The following is a 27955-nucleotide window of genomic DNA, read 5'->3' as shown; positions in this document are numbered from 1 at the left end:
ACACTTTTCTAGCCAAAGACAGGAGGGTGGCTTACCTGGGGACTGCTGGCTCAGGTAGTTGGGAGTTGGAGCTAGTCCTGCCCAGCCCCCCTCCTATCTGCAGTCTTCTTGGGAGGAAGTCCTCCCATGCTCACATGAAGGTGGCCAGCGGTAGCTCCGCCCCTGCTGGGCGCGCTGTGTGCTACAGAGGGAGCAGGGATATGACGTGTTCATATCCCCGCCCCCTCCACACAGTCCGCGGCAGGAAGGAAAATTGGTCTGTGGGGATGCTGCTGCCGCTCAGCCAACTACAAGAAGTGATCGGCAGGAGAGGGGAGCTGTGCGCTTCCCTCCTGCCGGTCACCCCGACATTTGCGCCCCCCGGGCCGGTGCGCCCTAAGGCGGCCGCCTGTGCCGCCTTATGGACGCGCCGGCCCTGTGTATGGGGCTACAGTGAGTTTACATTAGTGCTGCTATGTGTGTGTAAGGGTCTTTAGTATGTATTTATGGGGCTGTTGTGTAGGGTGAATAAGGGCTGAAGAGGGAGGCATATAATAAAATTTAAAAAATCAAACCATACAAAAAAAAGACATATTTATGAGTTTATACAATAAAAAGTAAAGTGCTCAGCGCAAAATATAGAAGCAGTATTTAATAATCTAGCTCCCAGGGTTCACACCACCCAATGTGTAGAAAAAGTGAGATATAGATATACCTAAGAATATATACACTGATATTGCTTCTTCCTGGAATAATAAACAGAAACAACACTCTCATAGACTAGTATAGTAATATCCCAGATTGGTCACTTAGTGTATTCTTTAGGTATTCAGCTCACATTTTAATGAGCCTGTTAACAAACTCGCTCAGGTAGTAAGGCATAATCAAATAATGCAGGTCCCATTGCAGGAATACCAGGTATTCAGGGAATTTGATGGAGAGCACCAGCTTCTTGGTTTAAAATATATTTATTATAACAAAATAAAAAAAATTTGGACATACAATAAGTGTCTCCAACAGCACAACGCGTTTCAACGCTAAAATCTGCATCTTCCTCAGGTGCACCTATACTACTATACTACTCTATGAGAGTGTTGTTTCTGTTTATTATTCCAGGACGAAGCGATATCACTGTTTTCATTCCTAACCCTAGCTATATCTATACTCACTTTTTCTACACATTGGGTGGTGTGAACCCTGGGAGCTAGATTATTAAATACTGCTTCTATATTTTGCGCTGAGCACTTTCCTTTTTATTGTATAATTTTGTCTGTGGTGGAATTTGGAGTGATTCATTCCACAGTGTTCATAACTGCATGCTGTTTAGCGCCCACACTGTTGCACAGTTTTTTGTATAATATTTATGAGTTTAAAGACTATTAGCACAACACATTTTATACACTGCCCTTCTTCCCCGCTGCTTTCTCCTAATTTAATACACTCCCCCTCTACCTGCCCCCAATTTAATATACTCCCCCTCTCCCTACCCCTAATTTAATATACTCTCCATCTCCCCCAATTTCAAACACTGCCCTCTCTCGTCCCGCTCCCAATACAATACACTGCCCTCCCTCCCCTGCTTCCCCAATTCCATACACTGCCCTCTCTCCCCTCCCCCGCAATTTAATACACTGCGCTTATTTCTCCCCAAATTTAATACACTGCCCTCCATCCCCCTCCCCTCAATTTAATACACGGCCCTTCTTCCCCCCTCCACTAATTCAATACACTGCCCTCCCTCTCTGCTACCCCAATTCAATACACTGCCCTCCCCTGCTACCCCAATTCCATACACTGCCCTCCCCTGCTACCCCAATTCCATACACTGCCCTCCCCGTTACCCCAATTCAATACACTGCCCTCCCCTGCTACCCCCATTCAATACACTGCCTTTCCTAACCCCCCTCCCCTAATGTAATACATCACTCCCTCCCCCTACCTCCAGTTTAATGCAATACCAGAAGGTCCTCCAGGCCCCTTCTAGCCTACCTCACAAGATCCTCCAGTTCCACAATCTTCTGTGCTCAAGTAGGCTATACTGCGAGCAGAAGGAAAGGGGAGTGGCTGGCCTGCTCGGCACGCAGCGAGCCACTCTGCACACTGTAGGGCCGCCGTGCAGCCGCCGGTTATGACATCACACGCTCAATGCGCATATCCGGCGGTGGGCACAGGTCACTGCGGCCCCAGGGCAGGCGGCTGACCAGGAATTTTCCTGGTAGGCAAGTCCAGCCCTGCTCATAATGTACACATTACTCTCTCTGAGACACATATTATTTAGCTAATTGTTGCCTCCCACAACCCACATTGGTTGGCACAGTGGAAATGTATGCGCAGTCACTCACTTTTTCAGAGTGACAAGAACACAGTCCCATATCATCTCCACCAAATCAGTTCCTATGTGAGTCTGCTTAGCTGAGGCCTCCTTTCCTGAGTAACAGCCAATGTCAGTATAATGGCTGATATCTTGGCATAGGCTTGTGGAATGGGAGTAGAGGGGAGGTCCTTCTTTATTCTCAAGGGTAGACACAAAGCAAATTCCAGCATGCGTGCTTAGGGGACTCTAAAAGCCTGTAATTTAGAGGGATCACATAATCCACTATGGGAATAATAATTAAGATGGTGACATCATCCCTGTGAGATATGGAAATATCATCTGGCCACAAAATATTGAATAGATCACATTATCAGAGTGTGTGTGCGTGTGTGCGTATGCGTGTGTGTGGGTGTGTGTGCGTGTCTATATACACACACTTCCGTAAGAGCTACGTTCCCTTTAATAAGGAACACACACAACGTGGAAACACATACTGTATTATACTGGAGCCAACCGCGCACACGATTATGTTGTACAGATGTTTAGAGTCTTGTGGTAGAACATAATAATGCTAATGATGGGTTCCACTGCAAGATTATACCTTTGTTCTAGCCATGTCTTTAATATAGCAGTGTTAGCATTTTGCAGCAGAATGCCAAAGATGTTATAATTACAGGAGAACTTGCATACCGTGATGTTACCACGTACATTCTTCTCTAGTTCTTCTCAGATGTGTGATGGAATAAAAAACATTAAGGTAGCCTAAACAAACTCACACACATATTCAGCTACAACAAGCCAGGAGCAAAGTGCGAGAAATTAAAAATACGCTTGCGCACGGCAGCCCACTAAGAATATCCCAGTGTTGCTGTCACAGCGCAGAATCACTGATATAAATAGTGGCAGTCTAGGAAGTAAATCACACGGATCGCCAAAAAAGTCAAGATGAACGAAAGATGGTCAACTCTCACGCCGAACCTTTAATTTTATAATGTTGTAAAAAAATAAATATTAATGATTCCTGTTGTGGTCTTATTATTGTTATGGTCCCTGTCTCTGTGTTGCACTCTCGGTCTGCTTGTGCTCTGGTCGTGTCTTCCTATGTAGATTTTGATACAGTATTCACCACCGATAATGAAGTCACTACCTCATCATTCCCGCGTCATTTTTCATGCTGAACCCTGCTTCTTTAAAACTTTCAACAACACCGGCACCCTGATGCAGGAAAGTCACCCTGGATAACAGACAGTTTCCTGAACCTGTATAAACTCCGTTCATACTTTTTACAATGCCCTATAGTGGTGTTAGTGCCCATGTGAATTCTTTTTTCAGTTTGCGTTCCTGATTTTAACTTTAACTTACCCTGACAACACTGATATCCATTATCCCAACCTGGGCTCTGCTTCATCCTATTGTTGTCTCTGCTTCATCTTATTGTTGTCTTTTTCTATGCTATTCCCTTTGCTGACATTCTCTGCTTATCTTGTACTATTGTGTTAAGCCCAGCCACTCTAAGGACCAAAAATATGCTTTATCTTATCTTCTTCTTCTTCTCTGTCTCAGGTTTGAGTGTATTGATATTCAATCCTGATAATTATTTGGTAATTGAACTTTCACCTGCCCGTTTATTAGAGAAAGTTGAGCATTATGGTGCTTATGGTGTAAATAATCATGTATAATCAGTAATACATTTGTTTAAAAGTTATTTTTGCCAATTGAAGGTTTTGATTGAGCAAATAAAAAAGACCACAGACTTTCTCCAACAATAATATGTGTCTGTATATGTTATTGGTTTGTTGCAAGTATGCTTTTCCTGACACATGGTCGTGTTGTAATGATATGCGTAATTAGCTACTGGGTTTGATTGGTGATACTTGGAGGAACACATACCATGCTGTTAGTTTTTGTCCAATACTTTATCCACTGAATCGTATCAACCAAGTTAAATCAAAGCAGATCCAGTTTTGTTCACCATGGCAAGGATTCCCATTGATCTTTATTAAGGAACCACCAAAACCTCATATGCAACTTGCTATATCCATATCATATCCAACTCTACAAATGTTCATATGTATAACAAAGATTTGACAAGCGCAATAAAGAATCCAAACTATTCTTAAATGGATCGATCTATCTGTACTCATCTTTGTGTCTTTTTCAGGTCCTGTTGTTTACCTCTACTCAGGTGAGAGATATTTATATAATTTGAATTACTTTATGGAAAATGAAATGGTAGAGTTACAAGCAAATGTATAGGTTTAAAAATAAAAATACATAACTATCACATAATGGGGCATCAAGAAAATATATACAATACAAATCGCAGAGCATTTTTCCTGCGTTTTACAGATATGCAAATATATGCAAATCAGAGTTATTGAACATAACCACTCTTTAAACAACAGATGGTGCCGCATCAAAGTCTTTATAGGGCTACACCCACTTTTCAAAATAAAAATTCTGAAAAGTGTCTGCTTTTTTGGGTTTGGCACTGTCACTTCTGTTTACCCATACAAGGTTGTATCTGTGGCTTCAAAGTTTAACTTAGAATACATGCTTATGTTATGGTATATGTGCCCTCTGCCAAAACATGAAAACATTCTAGAATTAATTTATCTCTCAGTTACAACTCTGTTTCCTACTACTGTCCATAGTACCTGCAAGCCTGGAGAATCCAGAAAGTGTGGTAGTTTCTGTGTCAAACATCAGTGCCCATGTTGGGTCCCAAGCTCAGCTTGTATGCCAGAGTTACCGGATAGTGTGGACACAAGACAATATATTGGATAGACAACGCGTTTTGCACTGGGATCTGTACAGTAGCAAAGGAGTACACCGTGGTGAACGTCTTCTGGATATGTTTTCAGCTGGGGAGATCCGTATCTACAATGGCCACAACAGAGATCGGATCCAAGTTTCAACATCAGCTTTCAAAGATGGCAATTTTTCCCTACTTATCAAAGGTATTGAATATTTACTGTTAGAAATCCTTTCTAGCCTTGGACTCAAATCCATTTCATACAATTCACAAAAAAAAGAAGAAAAGAAGAAAGTCTTCAGTTGGTCATATTCTGAATAATAGTGGGTACTCGCCCACTTGTGTAGATGAAAGATCCACCAAGTCTCAAAAATTCAGCTTCCCAGGAATTTCATTTTCATGTGATGTTGAAAACTGTTTCATAGTCAATATTTGATGGTCATTTTTCATAACTTAAAAATATAAGAATATTAACTAGCATCTCCTGATTGATGGCTGAGGTCATTATTAGATCAGCCAACAGTCAATCTTGGACATAGATTGTTTATGAAAAATCATTGAGGGCTTCAGCTGTCACTCTGAGCTAACAATAGTGGTAAGATGGCTAAAATATCCCTTTAACAGGTTTTGTGTTGTTGGTGCAAACATTTAACAGGGTGTGTTGGTGCAAACATTGCCATATCGTATTGATTCAATAAAGCATCGCAAAAGAAATACAAATGTTATATCGTGTGACTGCCATTACTTGACCAAAACAAGGACTATATATTGAGTACCTTCTTACTGCCATAAACTTTTACTAGACTTTTTAATAATGTACCAGAGAGAAAGGCGAAACAGGTCACAAGAGCAGTATGCAGGCAAATTAAAACAAATATATAAACCAAAACCAAATTCCCCAGGCTGCATTTAATCCCCTTGATTTAATGGATTTTATTGATCAACTGTTCCCAACTCGGTTCTCAAGGAACACCAGTGGTCCAGGGTTTAGATATTTCCTTCTTCAGTTTCATGAAGATATTGACAAAACCAGACTTGTTGGTGTGCCTTTGCGACTGAGTTGAGAATCACTAATAAAGACAATGCATAAAAACATACAAAACTAAGAAGAGGTTCATGCAAAAGTAATTATATATAATTTTTCAGAAGAAAGTAGTATTGCCCATGTCAAACCCAGCTGTAACTAGCTGGATTTACAGAATTCTTGATTGGGGATATTAGGTCAAATAAACCATGCTGGGGATTTTGTTTCCTTTTTCCATTTTATTATTTTTTAGTTTTTCCAAGAATAAAATCTATTGCAGGCACTCATGCATTCTCATCAAATACAAAGAGTGCATGTTGTAGCACCTGATTATTCTACAGATGTCAGCGATGACAACATACATAGCTATACTATTTGTAGCAAATAAATTATCGCTGCAGGTTAAGAAGAAATAGATAGGTGAAGTGGAAAAATGGACATCAATTATTTATAGAAAAAAAGAATAAAATTGCTCATAAATAAACTCAGAGCTTAAAGGATCACTATAGTGTCAGGAAAACAAACCCCCCACCCTCAGGGTCCCCCTTCCTTGGCACTGAAGGGGTTTAAACCCCTTCAGCTACTTACCTTAATCCAGCGCCGGGCTCCCTCAGCGCTGGTGTCCTCTCCTCCCCTCCCGAGTGGAGCGGAATGCACATGCACGGCAAGAGCCCCATGCGCATTCAAACAGTCCATAGGAAAGCATTACTCAATGCTTTCCTATAGACGTTCTGCACGCTGGATGCGATTTTCACATCCAGCGTCGCAGAAGCACCTCTAGCGGCTGTCAAGAAGACAACCACTAGAGGTTGGATTAACCCTGCTATGTAAACATAACAGGGTTAATCTGAAACTGTTATGTTTACATCTGAAGGGTTAAAACCTGGGGGTCCTGGCACCCAGACCAATTCATTGAGCTGAAGTGGTCTGGGTGACCCTTTAATTAAATGAAATACGGCCTACACATGTAAATGAAAATATGTGTGTGCCTTATGTGTTCTTATAACCCCTTAAGGACCAAACTTCTGGAATAAAAAGGAATCATGACGTGTCACACACGTCATGTGTCCTTAAGGGGTTAAAAAACCTACACTGCTAACGCCACTGTCACTTTGCCTCCCTTAGCAAAATGCACGATTACTACTAAATCAGTGGTTAGCTAGTATATCATGTTTAATCTTACACTCACTGCTGAAGAACCACAAGCGTAGTGAATTATAATTGTCTCTACTAACTATATCTCAAAAGGTGCCAGTACCTCAATGCCATACCTGTGACTTAACGTGTTGTCAATGTACTTACATATGCTGTTGTGGCATCGTAAGATGTTTTTTTTACCCCATGCACAATAAAAATAAAGAATTTAAAAAAAAAAAACCCTACACTGCAGCCAAATGCAGCCAAATCCTGTATTTTTCAGAACGCATTACAGAAGTAACATTTATTTACAATATACAGTATTTTATTAATATCTCATATTCTTCTAAAATAATTGAGATTTGTATATTTTTCCCATGAACTCATTGGTTTCTTGTACTGTTTGCAAATTAAGACTTTGTATCCAACCTAGGCCTCATTTTAATCTTGACAAAGTGTTTTGGTTTGCAAAACAAATCAATTGCTGACTGTTAGCCTCAATTATGAGAGAGACAAGTTTTTTGGCAATAAACTTTTTTTTTGTTTAACATGCAACGCACAAGCAGTCTTAATCACCGTGCCAACCAGTTAACATATATTGTTTATTGGATTGACTATCCACATTGTGAAACTCATTTAGTGATGAAACCAGGACAAATATAAGAGAAATGGAAGATTTGTGACATTTAAACTCGAGGTACCTCTAAAATAACCAACATTGCTACCATACATACTTCCAAATAATAATAAAAAAATAAAAAATAAAAGGAAGCATGAGAGATGTGACAATTAATTATATTACTTTGTAGAACTATCCATTAGATAATACATAATTGCAACTGTATCATTATTTTTTCTTGTAGACGTTTCTTCAGTCGATCAAGGACTGTACACTTGTAATCTTCATCATCACTATTGCCAGTTGGCTGAAAATGTGAAAGTTCAACTGAACACTACCAAGTCAGGTGGGTATATCACCGAAATTTGGAAAACAAGGGCACTTCAATCCCCCATCATCCAAATATGCTGACTTGCATCACTTTTAATAACAAACAGATTAGCAACAGTCCAGATATTGCAGCAGTCAAATGGAATAGGACATCGGGAAGTCACGTGTAAACATCAAATTTCAAAATATGATAAAATGACACTTTATGGAAAATGCTGAGCCTGCAGGATAAGTAATAATTGTGAAGAACTGTAAAAATGGTCACTTATGAGGCTTTCTTGATACCACCACTTGGTACAATTTGCAAAATCATACGGTATGCCAGAGGGAGAGGGATGTAAAACTGGTGAATGTGGCGTTGGTGAACTGCTGGGAATTGTCCACTGAATTTGGGGGTTTCTCATCTTTGGCTTTTTTGAGAAAGCAAAAATCAGTTCCTGATAATTTGCAGCTGAGTGAATCATCATCAGTTCCTGATTATGTTCTACTAAGCTTTATTCTTTATAATAATTGGAATCACATGCATCTTTAAAACATTCCTCACTTCAAAAAATATGCTTTTTAAATATGTTATTTTTTTTATTTTATTTTTATTGGTTTGTAAATCTGTAAGAATAATAAATTAGTTATTTTGTTTTTTGTTTTTCTGCCAAAAAAAAAAAAAAGTTCCAATGGAAAGGCTTCTTTGTTCATTTGTTTTATGAGAGAATTAGCTCACTAGAGGAATTCAGCTTTTGCACAGATGGTCTGTTTGCCTTGTATTGCAAAAGCGAATACATCAAAAGAAAAATGTTGCCTACATGTGCAATGTTTTATGTATGTTTTTCTTCTTTTCAGAAAAGAGAGTGAAAATGTACTGGGATGGAGAAAAGGTGGTTGTCGTTGCTCTCATAGGTACCACAGCTATGTTGCCCTGTGAAAATTGGAAACAGATGTGGATTGACCGTCATAGTGAGGGGGACCAACAGGTGGTACACTGGGACCGCCAAGCCCCAGGGATTCCACATGACCGAGCTGATCGCCTTATCGACATGTATGCGTCAGGAGAACGACGATCATACGGACCACTCTTCATCAGGAAAAAGATGAATGTGACTGATTCAGCCTTTTCGCAGGGAGATTTCTCACTTTTTATATCAAACTTGAGTCGAGGAGATGAAGGAACATACTCGTGCCACCTTCATCATCATTACTGCGGACTTCATGAGCGAAGAATTTTCCACCTGCTTGTGACTGATCCTCCACAGCAAGTAGAACCACCTACCAAAACAAACCGAGATCCTCCTCCAGCTGTAGGTAATGTTGGGTGGAAGTGAAACACACATTGTACACAGCCATGTGGCCACTGCAACAACTCTTTGACAATAGCCTGGCAATGGAGAAGGGGTACACCCTTAACCTTAAGTAATTGTATAGTAAAAGTTCTCTTTAAATAATTTTAGTATTATCGGGGGTAAGACAAGTTTGTCACTTTGATTCAAGTTGTTTTTCAAGTATCAGAATCTGTGGTTTTAGGGCACACCAAACGTGCTGACAACAATTTTAAAGAAAGTAGCTAGAGTTGAGAAATGTACATTCCAGGAATTGACATAGGATTCGGGAAAATATATTACCTTGTAGAGCAGAACAGTATAACTGAATTCCTAAACCGGTGTGTATAATGCTATCTAAAGGTAGGTCTGTCCATTCTCCAGTTTTGTTTATTTTTGTGATATATGGTTTATTGGGCAACGCAAACACATAAACACTATACGAGCATGATAAAATGACATTAATATATTAGATTGCATTTTAACTTTTCCGTATAAGCTATGGTTGACAAAGCATTATTGCGTAGCTAACTAAATAAGCATGTCTTTAAACAAACAACTACGAAGAATAAACTTTTATGCTAAACAGAAAATAGGGGAAAGAAATTAAAAAAAAAAAATACAAGAAATGGAAAGGAGTAGGTATTAATGTTATTCACCCAACAGGGTCTTTTCCTGGTGACTATCCAAAATCGGACATTTCAATTGTAAAAACACAAACAAACACAAAAACAGAAAAAACAAACAAACAATACACCCCTAAAGAAAAACAAAAGTATGCTGAAATTAAATGTAAATAGTATAACAAATTTTACTCATGGATCAGGAAGAAACTTGGCTCATTCACTTGCAAGTGCTTTTTGCTGGTTCTAGAGCAGATGTTATCTGTGAAAATGTAGAGGAGTCCTTTTTGTAGGCATATCAAGTCACAGATGTCAGAATGCCATAAGGAAACTGTTTAAGGAAATGTTGTTTTCTGTCCATCTTTTTTATTAGGGCCAGATGAATGCCCCTACGTACAAAGATGATGTGTTTGCATTAAACTTACCAAGGTATAAAGTTGAAATGGACCCAGCTAAATTTCCACTAATAATAGTTTTATGTGTACCCGCTGTACCCACACACGTACTCTTTGATTTGTAGAAATATGCCGTTTTCCATCGCCTGTGCTTGATATGTTTTTGTGCTTCTGAAGGGTGTTATGCTTATGCTGTCTGTTATAATGTTTTCATATTCTTAGAAACTAAAAGAGTGCAGGAAAACAAAGTCATCAACGTTATAATCCCAGAAAGTCGGATTCATTTCTTCCATCAACTTGGATACATCCTGGCAACTTTGTTACTGTTCCTTCTGCTAGTAACAGCTGTGATCCTCATCACCCGCAAGCATCGGAGACGAGGTAAGAGCCATTCCGAACATCTAACACGTGGCAAATAACAGAATAAAAGTCTACCAGGACAATTATTAGTGTGATGCAAAGTGATTATGGTGCAGAGCCTGTGGGAGCCATCTCCTCGGTTTTGGTCAAATTGGGCTCTCCAGATTAGACCATCCAACTTTATGCTGCAATGATAAATAGCGAGCACTACGCTAACGACTGGTGAGCTGGGCGCGTATTATATAATATAAAAAAATGTGTTTGTAACATTATCACTTTTGCAATACACATTTCATTGCATTAATATTGTTTACCATATACCCATGCAAACACACACACACACACACTGACACACTACACAAATAAACCTGTTCATTCACTCATACGTGCACACAGACCAGTAAATGCATACATTAATGCGCGATGCACATGTCATGTACGTGTATCAGCCTGTCTTCACCCTAACCCCTGCCAGACTAATTCTAGCAACATTAAAAAAGAAGACTTGCAAAAATGATGCACCTGCTTACGTGGGGGACAAACCAGTGGTGGCATAAGGAGTCCCCATGAATTAGCAGATCAGACATATCCTTTCTCGTCTCTTCATTTTTATCTCTTCTTTTCCAAAATAACTCTACAGATTTGTTCTTAAACATTTCTATTGCCAGCTCAATAGTTAGTCTGGAAGATTTCCTTTGATCAAGTTCTCTTGTATGAGCATCCAACTCCCTTTTAATATGTGCCAAATCTTCGAAATTCAATTCAGGTGGTTTTGTATAACAGAACTCTGCTATTTCTTTCTAGGGTATGCTTACAACTTGGATAAGCCTGCAGGGTGAGTAATTATTCAGATTTTATTATAACAATAAGCCATTTTTTAGTGTTTGTAGCCTCTTGTGTAATTATTATAGTAAATGTCTCACATTTCTCCTGTCAAAAATTCAAAATTCTATAACTGTGTGAACTAACACAACACTTCACAAAGCATTGTATTCTCAGATATATTTAAAGGACCACTATAGTCACCGAGACCACTTCAGCTTAATGAAGTGGTCTGGGTGCCAGGTCCCCCAGGTTCTAACCCTTCCAATGTAAACATAGCAGTTTCAGAGAAACTGCTATGTTTACATTGCAGGGTTAATCCAGCCTCTAGTCTTCCTGACAGCCGCTAGAGGCACTTCTGCGATGCTGGATGCGAAAATTGCATTCAGTGTGCAGAACGTCCATAGGAAAGCATTGAGAAATGCTTTCCTATGGACTGTTTGAATGCGCGTGTGGGTCTTGCCATGCATGTGCATTCGGCTCCAATCAGGAGCTGACGTCGGCGGGGTAGGAGAGGTCACCAGTGCCGAGGGAGTAAGTGGTTGAAGGGGTTTTAACCCCTTTAGCCCAGTGGGAGGGGGACCCCGAGGGTGGGGGGACCCTTAGGATTGTATAGTGTCAGAAACACAAGTTTGTTTTCCTGACACTATAGTGATCCTTTAATACAAGGCCTAACCCAATAATACGCTGACACTAGGGTATATGGGTAAAATTGTCCACAGCTTTTATTAACCATTATAACCATTAATTTAATAAGTTATCATTAATAATAACAATCATAACAATATAATAATAATTTAACATATAAATATGGGTCATTGCCCCCATACTCCGCCCTCGCAACCGTATCCTTCTTTTAATATAACGGGAAATGACCCCCAACATACTAACACATATATATATCTTTAACAATTTTCAACCTTACTCCAGCATAACAATTTAAGTGCCAACCATAAATAACCACGGTAGGGGTATACCCGGATACCCCTACCCCACCAGGTTCTGAGCCACCTCCAGGACTCGAAACCTACCAACCACCAGTGACCACAATTTCCATGTCCGTGACGTTCCTCATGGGAGCCTATTTCCTCCTCCTCGGCTCCCTAACCCGCCGCTGTGACAAAACGGGAAACCATTAGTGATCTGAAAAAACCCCAGGGAGGGTGGGTGGGACAAACTCGGCTAGGTAAGAAATTAAATGTGCTCTGACTAAAATGGCTGCCTATTTAAGTAGACCAGCCCCTATTTCCCACAACCCCCCAGTCCTGGCCGGCTCCTCCTAAGCCCGCCTCCTAACCCCTGTCAAGTTCCTCCTCCGCTAAGCTGTGCTTTGGCTCCTTGGGGCTACATGACAGGTGTATAGTCGCCATATGGGCAGTCGGAACCTAGGACAAAAAAACCCACATCCCTAACCCAATAATACGCTGACACTAGGGTATATGGGTAAAATTGTCCACAGCTTTTATTAACCATTATAACCATTAATTTAATAAGTTATCATTAATAATAACAATCATAACAATATAATAATAATTTAACATATAAATATGGGTCATTGCCCCCATACTCCTCCCTCGCAACCGCATCCTTCTTTTAATATAACGGGCAATGACCCCCAACATACTAACACATATATATATCTTTAACAATTTTCAACCTTACTCCAACATAACAATTTAAGTGCCAACCATAAATAACCACGGTAGGGGTATACCCGGATACCCCTACCCCACCAGGTTCTGAGCCACCTCCAGGACTCGAAACCTACCAACCACCAGTGACCACAATTTCCATGTCCGTGACGTTCCTCATGGGAGCCTATTTCCTCCTCCTCGGCTCCCTAACCCGCCACGGGCTCAGACCTTGACCCCTTAAGCTGTCTGAGCTCCCCCACCCCGAAGAAAGAGCGCCCTTTGCATCCCCTCCTGCAGCCCCAGGTTCAGCAGGTCCCAACCCACAGCCGACAGGTGAACGCCGTCCGGGTGATAATACCCTGGCAAACCACCTTCCAAATCCCAGTGTCTCACCACTACTCCCCCCAACTTCCTCACGAAGCTAGCCATCAAACTATTAACCTTGCCCCTGCATCTATCCAAAGCCACGTAGTCCCGGGCGTGCCTCCAGCGCAGCCGCGGGACTACTTCCGACCATACCAACATGGACCCCGGGAAGCAGATCGACCAGCCTGTTAAGGTCCTGCTTCATCCACTTTACTAGCCTCCGTTGCGGAATGAGGCCCAAGTCGTTGCCCCCCGCATGCAGTACCAACATGTCGGGCCTTACCCCGCTTTCCACCTTCCGCAACACCACCCCGCATATATCCCTCCAGCAATATCCCCTGTACCCAAGCCATTGTATTGCCAACTGGTCCTTTGGAAAGCCCAGCTGCTGGCCTTTCGCTCGAGCTGCAGCCCTCCTGGCGGCCCAGAAGACGAAGGAATGGCCCACGATCCATGCAACACGACCTGGGGAAGGAGGAAAAGAACAGAGTATAAATACACCTGTGCCCTAGCTAGCACTCCAATAAACCCAAACGAATATAAGAGCGAAACCGGACAGACTCCCATCTCCCGATCCTCTTGACCAGTTCGTCCCCCAACCCCAGGCGCGCAGCCTCTGTGGCTGCTCCGATGCGAAATGAGTGGGTGCCGTAGGCGTACTAAGCCCATCCGGAAAACTTTAGTGAATTGGAAGCGGGATAGCGACGAGCCGTCCGCATGCACCAAGAGCGACCCATCCACTATCGGCCTCCGTAGTGCACCACCGCAGCCACTGGACACAAGGTCAAACCGGCAGGGGGCCCAGGGTCACGTCACGTCCCTGCCTGCCCCTTTGACGTCAGTCTTAGACCTGGCCAGGTGCACCACCAACTTTCCTTCAAGTATGCGAACCCCCGATGCCTGTATGCCTCCTGATGCCGACCGTGTGGCACTCACCAACTCACCAATCCTGAAGGCCCCGTAAAAGGCCAGGAGGAATGCCGCCTTAAACAGAGCCACTTCAAACCCATCGAAGCAGATGTCAGGCAAGGCCCGAATCAGACCCCCCAGCACCCATACCGACACCGGGCGCCTAGCGTCCGGCACCCTACGTCCCCTCCGGTAGCCCTTAAGAGCCTGCCGTATAACAAAAGTTTTTGTAAGGTCCTCCCCCCCGCGGAGCTTGAACCAAAAGGCCATTGCCAACAAATGGAAGATGAACCACAGGAAGGCGTCCAGCGGTGGCTCCCCTGACGCTTGCCTACCCAGCCCGTCCCAGGAACGCTCCCATGCACCCCAGACCTTGTAAGGTCCCATGTAAGGTCCTCCCCCCCGCGGAGCTTGAACCAAAAGGCCATTGCCAACAAATGGAAGATGAACCACAGGAAGGCGTCCAGCGGTGGCTCCCCTGACGCTTGCCTACCCAGCCCGTCCCAGGAACGCTCCCATGCACCCCAGACCTGGGTAGGCGGCCCAGGTGGCCGGTGCGAGCGACGCTTTCACAAGTCCTCCAAGCATGACGCTCCTAACTGCCACATCTCGTCCGGGCACGCCTGGCCCACGTCCAGCGCCTCCGGGGCCACCGTCTGGAACCTGGACCACTGAAAGCGAGACAGAGCATCAGCCACCTCGTTCAAGTACCCTGGTACATGTCGCACGCGAAAGACCACATTCAGGGACATGCACAGCAAGACAAATCGCCGCAACAACGCCACCACTGTCCGAGATGCTGCGGACAAGTTGTTAACTGCATGCACCACGGACATGTTGTCCGAGAAAAAGACCACTTTTCGGTCCCGCAAGCTATCCCCCCACAAGGCCAACGCCACCACCAAAGGGAACAGTTCCAGAAAGGCCAAGTTACGCATAACTTGGCTCTGCCCCCACGCCACCGGCCACCTTTCTGCGCACATAAGAACCAACAGGGTGTCAGCGCTATAGGATATAAAACATACAGTATGGCAGCACTCCAAACCAGTGATACAGAAGTACACACAGATTAAATAACAGATATTTACCAAAGAAAGCGCGCTAAACTGATCTGTAGATAGAGAATAACAACATATAGTGCAGACTATCTGGACAAAGTCCAAAATATGTAAAAAATTTCCCCACATCCCCCATTTTTACATATTTTGGACTTTGTCCAGATAGTCTGCACTATATGTTGTTATTCTCTATCTACAGATCAGTTTAGCGCGCTTTCTTTGGTAAATACCTTTCTGCGCACCATTGTCCACATAAGTAGGCCCCAAACCCCACGCTGCCAGACGCGTCAGTGAACAGCTCTAACTCGGCTGTTGACACGCCTTCCCGTCGGAAGAACACCGTCCCGTTGAAATCCCTCAAGAAGGTGTCCCACACGACCAAGTCAGCCCGCATAGACGAGGATACTCGTATGAAATGGTGTGGAGACCGGGCCCCAGCCGTAGCCGCTGACAAGCTGCGGCTAAACACCCTACCCATCGGGATCACCCGGCAGGCGAAGTTGAGCATCCCTATCAACGACTGCAGTTGCCGGAGCGTCACCTTACGCGCCTGCCTCACCGCTCCCACTTTGGACCGTAGCGCCTCCAACTTGGACAGCGGCAGACGGCATTCCCCAAGCTCAGAATCAATCTCCAAACCCAAGAAGCTGAGGCACCCGGTCGGGCCCTCCGTCTTCTCCGCCGCTAGCGGCACCCCAAATTGGCCTACCACCCATTCAATGGTCCTCAGCAGGTGCAGGCAAGCCGGGGAGCCGGCTGGCCCCACACAGAAAAATCATCCAAGTAATGTACCACCGTCCTGTCCCCGGCCTCAACCCGCACCACCCATTCAAGAAAAGAACTAAACTTTTCGAAATAGGAGCAAGAAATGGAGCATCCCATTGGGAGACACAAGTCCACATAGTAGCCCCCTTCGAAAAGACACCCCAGCAGTTGATGACACGCCGGGTGGACAGGGAGCAGCCGAAAAGCCGCTTCAATGTCAACCTTTGCCATCAGAGCCCCACGCCCAGCCCTCTTTACCAGCTCGACCGCCTGGTCGAATGATGCATAAGAGACCGAGCACAGCTCTTTGTCAATGTCATCGTTCACCGACCCGCCCTTAGGGTACGACAGGTGGTGAATGAGCCTAAACTTCCCGGGATCCTTCTTAGGGACCACTCCAAGAGGGGAAACCTGCAGGCCCTCTATTGGTGGTGCCCGGAACGGCCCTGCCATTCTACCCAACATAACTTCCTTACCCAGCTTGTCCCGTACCACTTCCGGAAATTCCGCCACTGATTTTAGATTACGCGGGTGCCCCATGCTCTCCCTAGCCTGGAATGGGATAAAGAAACCCCGCCCGAACCCAGCCCTGAGGAGCTCGGCGTCCGCCCTATTACCGTAGCTGCTTAGCCAGGGTTCCATCGCGTCTAGCCTCACTGGGGTGAGTCCCCTGGGCAGCGGAAGTCCCTGCACCGCCAACCGCGGATCCGGATCCCGATCCCCCAGACTTACCTTTCTTGAAGCAGCGCTGCAGCCCATGCGCCCCCCCGCAGCCGGAGCATTCGTGCTTAAATCGGCAGGAAGCACCCCATTTGCATTGGCTTTCATTGAACAGCCAGCAAAGACCCTTTTGCGAGGCGGCCGACGAGGCGGACTGACCTTTTGCGCCAGCCGCATGCTGAAAGGGCTGCGCCTTCTGCGCCATCACCAGCTTCATCCAGAGAGGCAGGTCCATCTGGTCCCACCTCATACCCGGATTCGCCGCCAGCCCCTGCCGGAACTGCTCGTCATACCGCCACCATGCCAGCCCGCCATAGGTGCGGTATGCCTCCCAAATCCCGTCCAAGTAGCAAAACAAGGAAGAGCATACGCCCGGCGACTTTTCCCCTATCACGCTGCCCAAGACGCAAAACGCCCTCAACCAGTTCCCAAAGGATTTCGGTATCTCCAACACCCCCCCGGTCAGTTCCGCCCACTCGCTCCCTGCATCTCCTGTGCTGGGCGCAGCCCCTGCCTCTACACTGCTCGCCGGCGCCGCCGGGGTCCCCACCCCAGGCCCACTAGCCGCTGCCCCCTGCGCCCACACCTGCCCTACGCTAACCCCTGAACCACCCCCCACCCCCAGTGAGTGGAGCAGTGATTGTAGTGTCTGTATTAGCGTGTCGGAGTGCAATGATCCGCTGGACTCACCGGCCAAGCCCCCTGATCCGGAAGCGCCCGGGGCTGCGATGGGAACTGCTGGGCCTCCATGACGGGCAACGTCCACTGAAGTCCCGCCACCCGGGGAGCCCACCCGGTGCCTCCCGAACACTGATGAGGAGCGGCTCCGCGACCTGAAATGAGGAGAAGAAGTCCTGGGCAGGGTGTACTGTTCCCCAGCAGCCCTCCCGTCCCGACCCAGGGAGCGCCTGCCGACCGCCAAGGTCTCCCGGTGCCCGCTGTCCTGTCGCTCCTCTCCTGGGGCCCCACCCCGCGGGCTACGACTCCTACCGCCACCCCTTGAAGCCTGCCCCCGTCGACCATGCCTGGGGGACCCCACCCTACCCCCCGCGGACCCACTGGACAATGACCGACGGCGCCGCCTCTTGCAATGCCTACCTGCCCTAGCGTACCTAACTGGGGAGGGGCTCCCACTGCTAGACCTAGAACCCGACCTGTCACCGGACCGAACCTGCCTAAGCCCCCCTTTACCAGCCCCCGAACTACTGAAAAACTGCCCCTACGCTTCCCCTTAGGCTCAGCTACCCCCTGCCCAGCCCTCCTCGCCAAACCCCCTGATCTGCCCGAAGATAGAGCCCGCTGCCCGCTCCCCCCCCTACCTCCCCTTCTCCGGCCTCCCTACCACTAGACCCCCGAGCCACTACAGCCTGACCCCCTCCTACCCCCTTCCGCCCGCGGCTAACCGGCTCCCTATCCCCCACTAAAAGCCTCTCAGGGGAAACCTGCCCCCCCTCCCCCTTACAGCCCGGGCCCTATCCCCTAACCGAGCACCCTTAGCACTGGACACATCATGGGGGGCCCCTGGAGGATCCCCAGCACTTGCCTGCTGCTTCCGGTTCGCCAGGGGCCCTCTCCGGGCCGTCCTGCCCTGGGCCCCGTCCATCCCGGCCTCCAGTGGAGTGGGCGCCCTCCTGGGCCGCATCCCAGACGGGCCTGGCCCTGGAGAGGGCCGTTCATCCACCGCATGCCTCCTCACGCCAGGCGCCACCCCACCCGGTCCGGGGTGCACACCGCCAGCCTCTTCAGCCGCCACCCGCCGGGAAGCACCTCGCCTAGGCCCGGGCCGCACCGCGGGAGGCGGGGCCTCAACCACGGGGTCCGCGGGCCTGCTACACGTGCCGCTTCCGCCCGCGGCCTCCATTCCGCCGTCACCTTCCTCCTCCAGTCCTGATCCAGGACTTAAGCGCCGCGGAGGCCTCCTGGCCCGTTGTGGCCTCTCTCCGCCGCCATCCCTCTCCGCCGCCGTCAGGATCTGGTCCAGTTGGGCCCGAACCCAGCCCGCGTCCTGCCGCAGCGCCGCCGTCCGGATTCCAGCAAGCAACTTCTCCACTTCATCCATGGCCCTGCAGAGGAGACAAAAAGGGAAAACCCTACCCAGCAAAGCAGTGAACACAAGGTGCACACAAACTCGGCTAGGTAAGAAATTAAATGTGCTCTGACTAAAATGGCTGCCTATTTAAGTAGACCAGCCCCTATTTCCCACAGCCCCCCAGTCCTGGCCGGCTCCTCCTAAGCCCGCCTCCTAACCCCTGTCAAGGCCCTCCTCCGCTAAGCTGTGCTTTGGCTCCTTGGGGCTACATTCAAGCTATCAAAATTTAGTCTACTAGAAAAGCAACATGCCTGCTGCCAACTACTTTGTTGTTTCTATATATCACAAGATTGCAACTACACCTAACAATAAGGCTGATTTTACAGAAAAATCTGTCCAAGGCATGCTTAAAAACTGCGTACCAATTTTGGTGCCAGTCTGAAAAATATACAGATTCAATGTTTAATTTTTTTACATTTAAAACAGATTGAGGTTTAACAAAGGCAGACAAGCAGACACTGAAATCACTGTTTGCCCAGGACACATGGAGACAGCCTACTAACCGAAATTATATATACAGGAGTTCATTTCCTAAACAAGTCATTGATTTGATTAGTATTAAACTAGAGAAATCCCCCAAATTTCATTATTGTTAAATTAGTTAGATTTAAAATAAGTTTTTTAATTTACCACTATTTAGTGATTAATCTCAACATTTATGAAGACAATACAGAGTACCGTTTTTTTCGATCCATAAGACGCACTTTTTTTCCCCTCAAAAGTGAGGGGAAATGTCTGTGCGTCTTATGGAGCGAATATGAAGCTTTACTTACCTGTCTTGTAGCGTGGGGGCAGCACAGCACGCACCGCGGTACAGGAACGTCAATTTCAGGTTCCAGTTTCCGGCGGGACTGAAAGGAAGTGCCGGAAGTCCCGCCGGAAACCGGAACCTGAAATTGACGTTCCTGTACCGCGGTGCGCGCTGTTAGGCCGGCCCACGCTACAAGACATGTATGGGACAAGGGGAGGGGGAGGAGAAGACTATGGGAGGGGGGGAAGACTATGGGTGGGGTGGGAGAAGATTATGGGAGGGGGGGGAGAAGACTATGGGAGGGGGGGGGGGAGAAGACTATGGGAGGGGGGGAGAAGACTATGGGACAGGGGAGAAAAAAAAATATTCTGAACAAACTGTCCCATAGTAAGAAACACTACGGGACCGTTTGTTCAGAATATTTTTTTTTCTGGGTTTCTTCCTCTAAAAACTAGGTGCGTCTTATGGTGAGGTGCGTCTTATGGAGCGAAAAATACGGTAAGTCATTTTTGAATATAATAAATTAGTTAATCCTTATTGATATGCTAGTATAAATGTTATTTTGACTGGGATTATTTTGATTTATCAGAAAAGAGGTGAATATGAAGGAGTTTTGCTTGACGCCTCCTGATCTTGTTCAATACAAAAAGGAACAACTCAGAATTGGTACGTAAATCGTTGTGTTGTGATAAGTAAAATAGCAATGTCACTAATATGCCTGACTATGAAACATTATCCATATTGTGCTACAAAACATGGCTGCTCTTAGGAAGAAGCAGTGCTCAAAAAACAACATGGCTACTGTGAGCAACAAGCAGTGCTACAAAACCAACAAATGAGGTGGACAGGCTTACTAACAGCCTGAACCCTCAAGAAGAATAGGAAATAGGTATGTGTGGCACTCAGTTAAATGCCACATTTTTGGTGCCTCTGGGTAGGAAATTACCTTGTTCACTGTACCAGTATCCCAATATTTAGAAGCACTCAACACTGTGGTATAAAGTGGTTGGTTTATATTCTGCTATCAAACAAAAGTTTCAACACAGAATATTTTTCTCAAGACTCTTTGCGTCGAACGGCTTTTGACAAAGACCTTGTTTGATGGCTGAATAAAATCACCATTATGCCACATTGCCATGTGCTGACCGCTCTGTATTCTGCCCCTGAAGGCAGACCTTTCACAGAGCGCAGCTGAAGAGCTCCTTGCATAATCCTGGATCTTGAAATCTCAAAGCAACAAGGTGTGCTACAATGGTAACAAGCAGTGCTGCCAACCACAATATGACTGTGCTGCCAAACACAACGCCGCACTGTGCCAATCAGCATCTCCTCATAGAGTAGCATTGAGTCAATGCATCTCTATAGGGAGCATTCAGCGCCTCAATGCAAAGCATGGAGATGCTGAACATTGGCACTGACCAAGGAAGCACCTCTAGTGGCCGTCTCAGTGATTTACTGTTACTAGGCAGTAATGTAAACACTGCCCTTTCTCTGAAAAGGCAGTGTTTACATTAAAAAAAGCCTGCAAAGACAGGCTGTAGACACCAAAACCACAACATTAAGCTGTGTTTGTTCTGGTGATTATAGTGACCCTTTAATATATCAAATACCATATTATGTCTGTGCAATCTAATCCAGGCAGACTTTTCTTAATTTATCCTGCTTAATTTATATACAGACATTTGGGACATAAACGAACATGATATAACAGGAGGGACTAACCTGGGGCTATGTTCTGTCCAGAAGGTTTCCTGATGTTACTGCCCTACTGTGAACATAAGCTGAGATATCATACGTTTATAATGCTTACTGCTCGAGACAAGCATCATACATGCACTTGGCAGCATGCCTGGACATTCTCGAACAAGTCAACATGCATGTGTAGAACTTCTGATTTTTGTTATGAGACTGCAAAGGGATTTTTTTTTACACTAACAGGGTTATTTAGTAACGTGAGAATGCAAAGTGAATTTCAAATTTAAGGCCAGAGCAGTTAAACTGAAAGCTCAGATGATTTAAATAATTTTTCCAGTTTGGCTACATAGACCTTAAATTTTAAAAACATTTTGAATTCTTAGTTTTATAAATAACCCTGTAAAGTGATACCACACCCAACAGAGACACAACAGCTCCATCTCCCCAACACTCACACAGCAGTTCATATCTCGATCCCTTCTGCACATAAACACTACAACCCCTACCCTCTCTGCATACATACAGTGTAGCCCCAATTCCCCTCAGATACACAATACAGCCCCTATTCCCCTGCAAACACACACTACAGCCCCTACTCCCCACAAAATACCCAATGTTCCCTATTCCATCAAACACAGCCTACAGACCATATTGCCCACACACCCTACAACTCCAATCCACCTAAATACACTCTACAGTCATATCCCAGCCATACATGCCCTACAGCTCCTATCCCCCAAGCATGCCATACAGCTCCTATCCCACAATCATGCCCTTCAGCTCCTATTCCCCAAGCATGCCCTACAGATCCTATCCCCCAAGCATGCCCTACAGATCCTATCCCCCAAGCATGCCCTACAGCTTATATTTCCCAAGCATACCCTACAGCTCCTATCCCCCAATCATGCCCTTCAGCTCCTATTCCCCAAGCATACCCTACAGCTCCTATCCCCCAATCATGCCCTTCAGCTCCTATTCCCCAAGCATGCCCTACAGCTCCTATCCCCCAAGCATGCCCTACAGCTCCTATTTTCCAAGCATACCCTACAGCTCCTATCCCCCAATCATGCCCTTCAGCTCCTATTCCCCAAGCATACCCTACAGCTCCTATCCCCCAATCATGCCCTTCAGCTCCTATTCCCCAAGCATGCCCTACAGCTCCTATCCCCCAAGCATACCCTACAGCTCCTATCCCCCAAGCATGCCCTACAGCTCCTATTTTCCAAGCATACCCTACAGCTCCTATCCCCCAAGCATGCCCTACAGCTCCTACGCCCCAATCATGCCCTACAGCTCCTATTCCCCAAGCATGCCTTACAGCTCTTATCCCCCAAGCATGTCCTACAGCTCCTATTTCCCAAGCATGCTCTACAGCTCCTATCCCCCAAGCATGCCTTACAGGTTCTACTTCCCAAGCATGCCTTACAGCTCATATCCCTACCAAACACCCTCTTTACCGCCTATTCACCAAACATATCCCTCCCAAGTACACCCTACTGTCCTTAACCCCCCCAACATACACTACAGCCCAATATACATAACCTACTGCTCCTATCTCTTCCAACCTACCCTACAGCCATATCTCCCACACATCCTACTGTCTGTAGCACCCTACTGCAAACAGACCCCCACACACACAACCCCATAGCAGCCTCTCTCCCTCACATGCAACTCTACAAGCAGCATACTTCCTGGTGGCGCAACCCCACCACACTCAACCCACAATTAACATCCCTAGAAATATGCATCATCACAAGTAGTCTACCCTCACACACAACACCAGCAGCAGCCACATCCCTTACACACAAACCCACAAGTAGTGTCTCCACTAAAATGCAATCAGCCTCCACACATGCACACCATCCTCTCCCAGCCCTGTCCTACTTATCTATTCCCACACTAAGTCACATTCACCATCCAATCATATCCCAAACTAGTCGCATTCACCAACCCAGTCACATTTTTGAATGTTTTGCATGCATGCAAAATAGGAAGGAGGATGCATTGAGGAAACTGGCCTTGGGGCAACAGTGAGAGTATATCCAACTCTGTGCCTCATGGGTATCTGTAAGGGACCTTGTTGTTTTCTGGAAGATGCATGATAAAAACGTGATGTCTGTTTGTAAACATGATGCCCACATAAAGAAAGTACCATACAAAGCCATGCTGTTTAGTGTGCTTAAAGGACCACTAGAGTCCTCACGGAGTCCAGCTTCAAAAAATATCCCCATAGGAAAGCATTGAGTAATGCTTTCCTATGAGCGGGTTTGAATGCGCGTGCGCCTCTGGCCGCGCATGCGTATTCGGCTCCACTCGGAAGGTGACGTCGATGCAGGAGGAGAGGTCATCAGTGCCAAGGAAGCCTGTCTGTTAATTAACCATTTCTTTGCAGCGGAGCGGGTTCCTAGTCACCTAAACGATGACTAGGGCTCTATAGCGTTAGGAATATGACTAGGGCTCTAACGCTATAGTGTTCCTTTAAAGCCCTCGTTCAATTAATTTCACTCCACAGTTACTAGAATGCAGCCATTGTACTTTGAGCCATAGTGGCTACTGGGCTAAAAAGAGAAAATGAGTTTCTTCACTTTTAAGTGGTGATTCGGGAGCAGAAGTGACATTAAGTTATGCTTATTAGACTAAATTGTGATTTACATTGCATGTGTTTATGAACTGTGAACTAGGTGTTCAGGAAGGGAGACTAAACTCCCCTGACATAAACAAATGTGCAGAAACTGCACATTCCCCAGAATAATTGAAATGTTATGTGGCAAAATATGTCACAACACACCATTTTATAGGAATCCAAAATGTTGGGATTAAAACCAAAAGCCAGATTTATGAAAGTCCACATTTAAGCATATTTTACTAAACTGCAGGACCGGTGCTAGGATTTTTAGTTACACAGGCGATGCATTTTGGTGCCCCCCACCCTCGTTTAAAATAAGGTTCATACAAACACAGAAATAATCATACAGAGACATACAGACACAGACAGAGACATACATGCATACAGAGACATGCAGGCATATAAAGACATACATACAGAGGCATACCGTCATACAGACACATACATACATACATACATACATAGACATACAGAAACATACAGAGACATCCAGGCATACAGACACATACATACATACAGGCATACAAAGACATACACGCATACAGAGACATACAGACACATACATATATACAGGTATACAGAGACATACAGGCATACAGACACATACGTACAAAGACATACAGGCATACAGACACATACATTTGTACATACAGAGACATACAGGCATACGGACACATACATTTGTACATACAGAGACATACAGGCATACAGAAACATACAGACACATACATTTTGTACAGAGACATACAGGCATACAGAGACATACAGGCATACAGAGACCTACATGCATACATACATACATACAGAGACATACATACATACATACATACATACATACAGAGACATACACAATTACATACTTACATCAGTTCAATCTTGTCCCCTGGATGCATGCTGTCTGGCTCCTTGGAGTCCTGTCCTGCAGCCCAGCCCCATCACAGGGCGCCAGCTGCGCTGTGTGGTACACAGGGAGCAGGGATATGATGTCATTCATATCCTCGCCCCCTCCAACACATGGCGGCGGGCACCTGGTCGCAGGGGTTGCAGGGCTGTGACCCCTGCGACCGCGGTATGTACGCCAGTGCATGCAGATGCACACACACTTAAAGGACCACTACAGACACCCAGATCACATCAGCTTAATGAAGTGGTCTGGGTGTCAGGTCCCTCTAGTTTTAACCCTGCAGCTGAAAACATAGCAGTTTCAGAGAAACTGCTATGTTTCACCGAGGGTTAATCCAGCCTCTAGTGGATGTCTCACTGACAGCCGCTAGAGGAGCTTCCGCTATTCTAAAACACTGAACGTCCATAGGAAAGCATTGAGTAATGCTTTCCTATGGGCGGTTTGAATGCGTGCGCGGCAAGAGCATTCGGAGCTGAGAGGCGGAGGGATCCCCAGCGCCAAGGGAGTCCGGCGCTAGAGAAAGGTAAGTGCTGAAGACACACACACACTCTCACGAACAGATGCATAAACACCAGCTAACAGACACACACATTTACTGACAGACACACTCAGCGACAGACATACACACACACTCACTTACAAAACATACACTCTCACTGACAAACACACACTCACTAACAGACATCAAACAGACTCACTAATACACACACAAACACACTCCGTAAGAGACACACAGTAACACACTCACTGACACTCACTAGCAGACACACTCACTGACACACTAGCAGACACACACACACTGACACTAGCAGACACACTCACTGACACTAGCAGACACACACACTGACACACTAGCAGACACACACACACTGACACTAGCAGACACACTCACTGACACTCACTAGCAGACACACTCACTGACACTCACTAGCAGAGACACTCACTGACACTAGCAGACACACACACACTGACACTCACTAGCAGACACACACACTGACACTCACTAGCAGACACACACACACTGACACTAGCAGACACACACACACACACTAACACATGTTTTTTTTTTTTTATTTAATCCCCCAGCCTCCTTACCTTTTGGAGTGCTGAAGGGATTCCCTGGGGTCCAGTGGGGCTGCTGGGCTCCTAGGCGGGCGGGTAAGCGGGCGGGTAGGCAGGCTGGCGGGTAGGCAGGCTGGCTGGCGGGCTGGCTGGCTGGCTGGCGGGCACGCGCGCGCGAGGGAGCACTCTCCCATGTGTGCTTCCTCTTCAGCTCCCTCGCGCACCGCGTAGGGATGCCGTCGCCGGAAGATGATGTCATCTTCCGGCTCCGGTATCAGTATGCGGCGCGCGAGGGAGCTGAAGAGGAAGCACACATGGGAGAGTGCTCCAATGCGCGCCCGCAGAACCGGGCGCTCGGCCACGCTACATTAGGTCGTCGGTTGGAGGGGAGCGCAGTGCGCTTCCCTCCTTCCGGTCAGCCTGATTTTGCGCCCCCAGGGCCGGTGCGCCCTAAGGCGGCCGCCTGGGCCGCCTTATGGTAGCGCCGGCCCTGCTAAACTGACACCATTCAGCAATAAAGGTGAAATCACATATAGGATCATTTACTAAAGTGGGAATTGTCAGAGAACTTAAAATTAATTTGAACGTTTAGGTTAAAATAACTGAATTGGAAAAAATCTCAAAGTCAGCTAAACTTTCAGTTTAAATATATTCTGGCTACTGAATTTAATTCACTTTGAATTTCCAACAATTCTCATTTTAATGAATGCCCTTGACAATATTACTCTTATTATTCCCCTGTAAAACTTGCCTTTATGGGATTCACACTCCTTGTCCTGAGCCACACATATGTTTCCAGCAGTATTTAAACCCAGTAGACCCATGGACCATTCAAGCAATGTATATGGGAGCAGTGTGGGTGGCATTGTGGGAACTCTTGATATTTTGATCCAACATATTGAAGTAAAGAGAGAAATAAATGTCCGACATATGTTACATATTATCCCTTTACTGTTATTTTATCCTTTTTAGATATTTAAAGGGTTTAACTAATTCTTTACTACTTATTGTTCCACAGTTTGGGGTTTATTCACTAAACATTGAATTTTAGTCAACGGAAAAGTCAAATGTAAATTAAGGTAAATTAGCAAAACAGCAATTTTCAACCTAACTTCTGCAGTTTGGTTTCAATTTTCTTTGATTATATTTTTAGCAAATAAACCCCTACGTCTCCATTGTAGTGTCTTTTTAATCTATGTCGCCAGGCTGAATGCTTTCTGATCATCATCGAAAACGCAGTTCAAAAAGTTCTTGGTTAGGTTACCCAAGTTAATCATCGTTGCCGTAGGCCGTGGTTAAACTGCAATGTAATCACCCATTACCTAACAGAGAAAGCTTGGGTTCACAGAAGTAATGACATATTATGTTTAAAATTGCTGCCACAGTGTGGTCCTTCTTTGAGGGCTATGGGTGAGGCAAGATGCTAAATATAGGATGTGAATGTTCTTAGTTTACATTAAATATGTTTCAGAGACTCATTAAAATGTATCTTTCTTACCCAGATTATAAAAATAACATTCTGAAGGAACGTGCTACGATGGAGAGGACTTTGACACCAAAGCACATTGATTTGGACCTAGGTAAGGAATGTCTTCTTTTTTTCTCTTACCACTAATTGGTAGGCTCGAACAGAAGATAATACTTATGTCATGGACCTTGTAGATTTGCCAGAACAACAAAAGATATTTCAAAGTGAGCAAACTGCAGA

The 27955-nt window shown here is 45.7% G+C and overlaps 1 protein-coding gene across 1 annotated transcript in view; it reads left to right on the top strand.

The window, feature by feature from the left end:
* Positions 1-27955, top strand: part of MXRA8 (matrix remodeling associated 8) — a 53036-nt gene that overhangs the window by 22232 nt on the left and 2849 nt on the right. The window contains exons 2-9 of the mRNA XM_063436415.1: positions 4455-4478; positions 4948-5253; positions 8073-8174; positions 8996-9454; positions 10709-10867; positions 11651-11681; positions 20550-20626; positions 27750-27827. Coding sequence (XP_063292485.1) covers positions 4455-4478; positions 4948-5253; positions 8073-8174; positions 8996-9454; positions 10709-10867; positions 11651-11681; positions 20550-20626; positions 27750-27827 — 1236 coding nt within the window. The remainder of the gene's footprint in view (positions 1-4454; positions 4479-4947; positions 5254-8072; positions 8175-8995; positions 9455-10708; positions 10868-11650; positions 11682-20549; positions 20627-27749; positions 27828-27955) is intronic.

The sequence above is a fragment of the Pelobates fuscus genome, chromosome 11 (assembly GCF_036172605.1).
Source record: "Pelobates fuscus isolate aPelFus1 chromosome 11, aPelFus1.pri, whole genome shotgun sequence".
Classification (NCBI taxonomy): domain Eukaryota; kingdom Metazoa; phylum Chordata; class Amphibia; order Anura; family Pelobatidae; genus Pelobates; species Pelobates fuscus.
The sequence above is the reverse complement of the archived record's forward strand: the minus strand, read 5'-3'. Positions and strand labels throughout refer to the sequence as shown.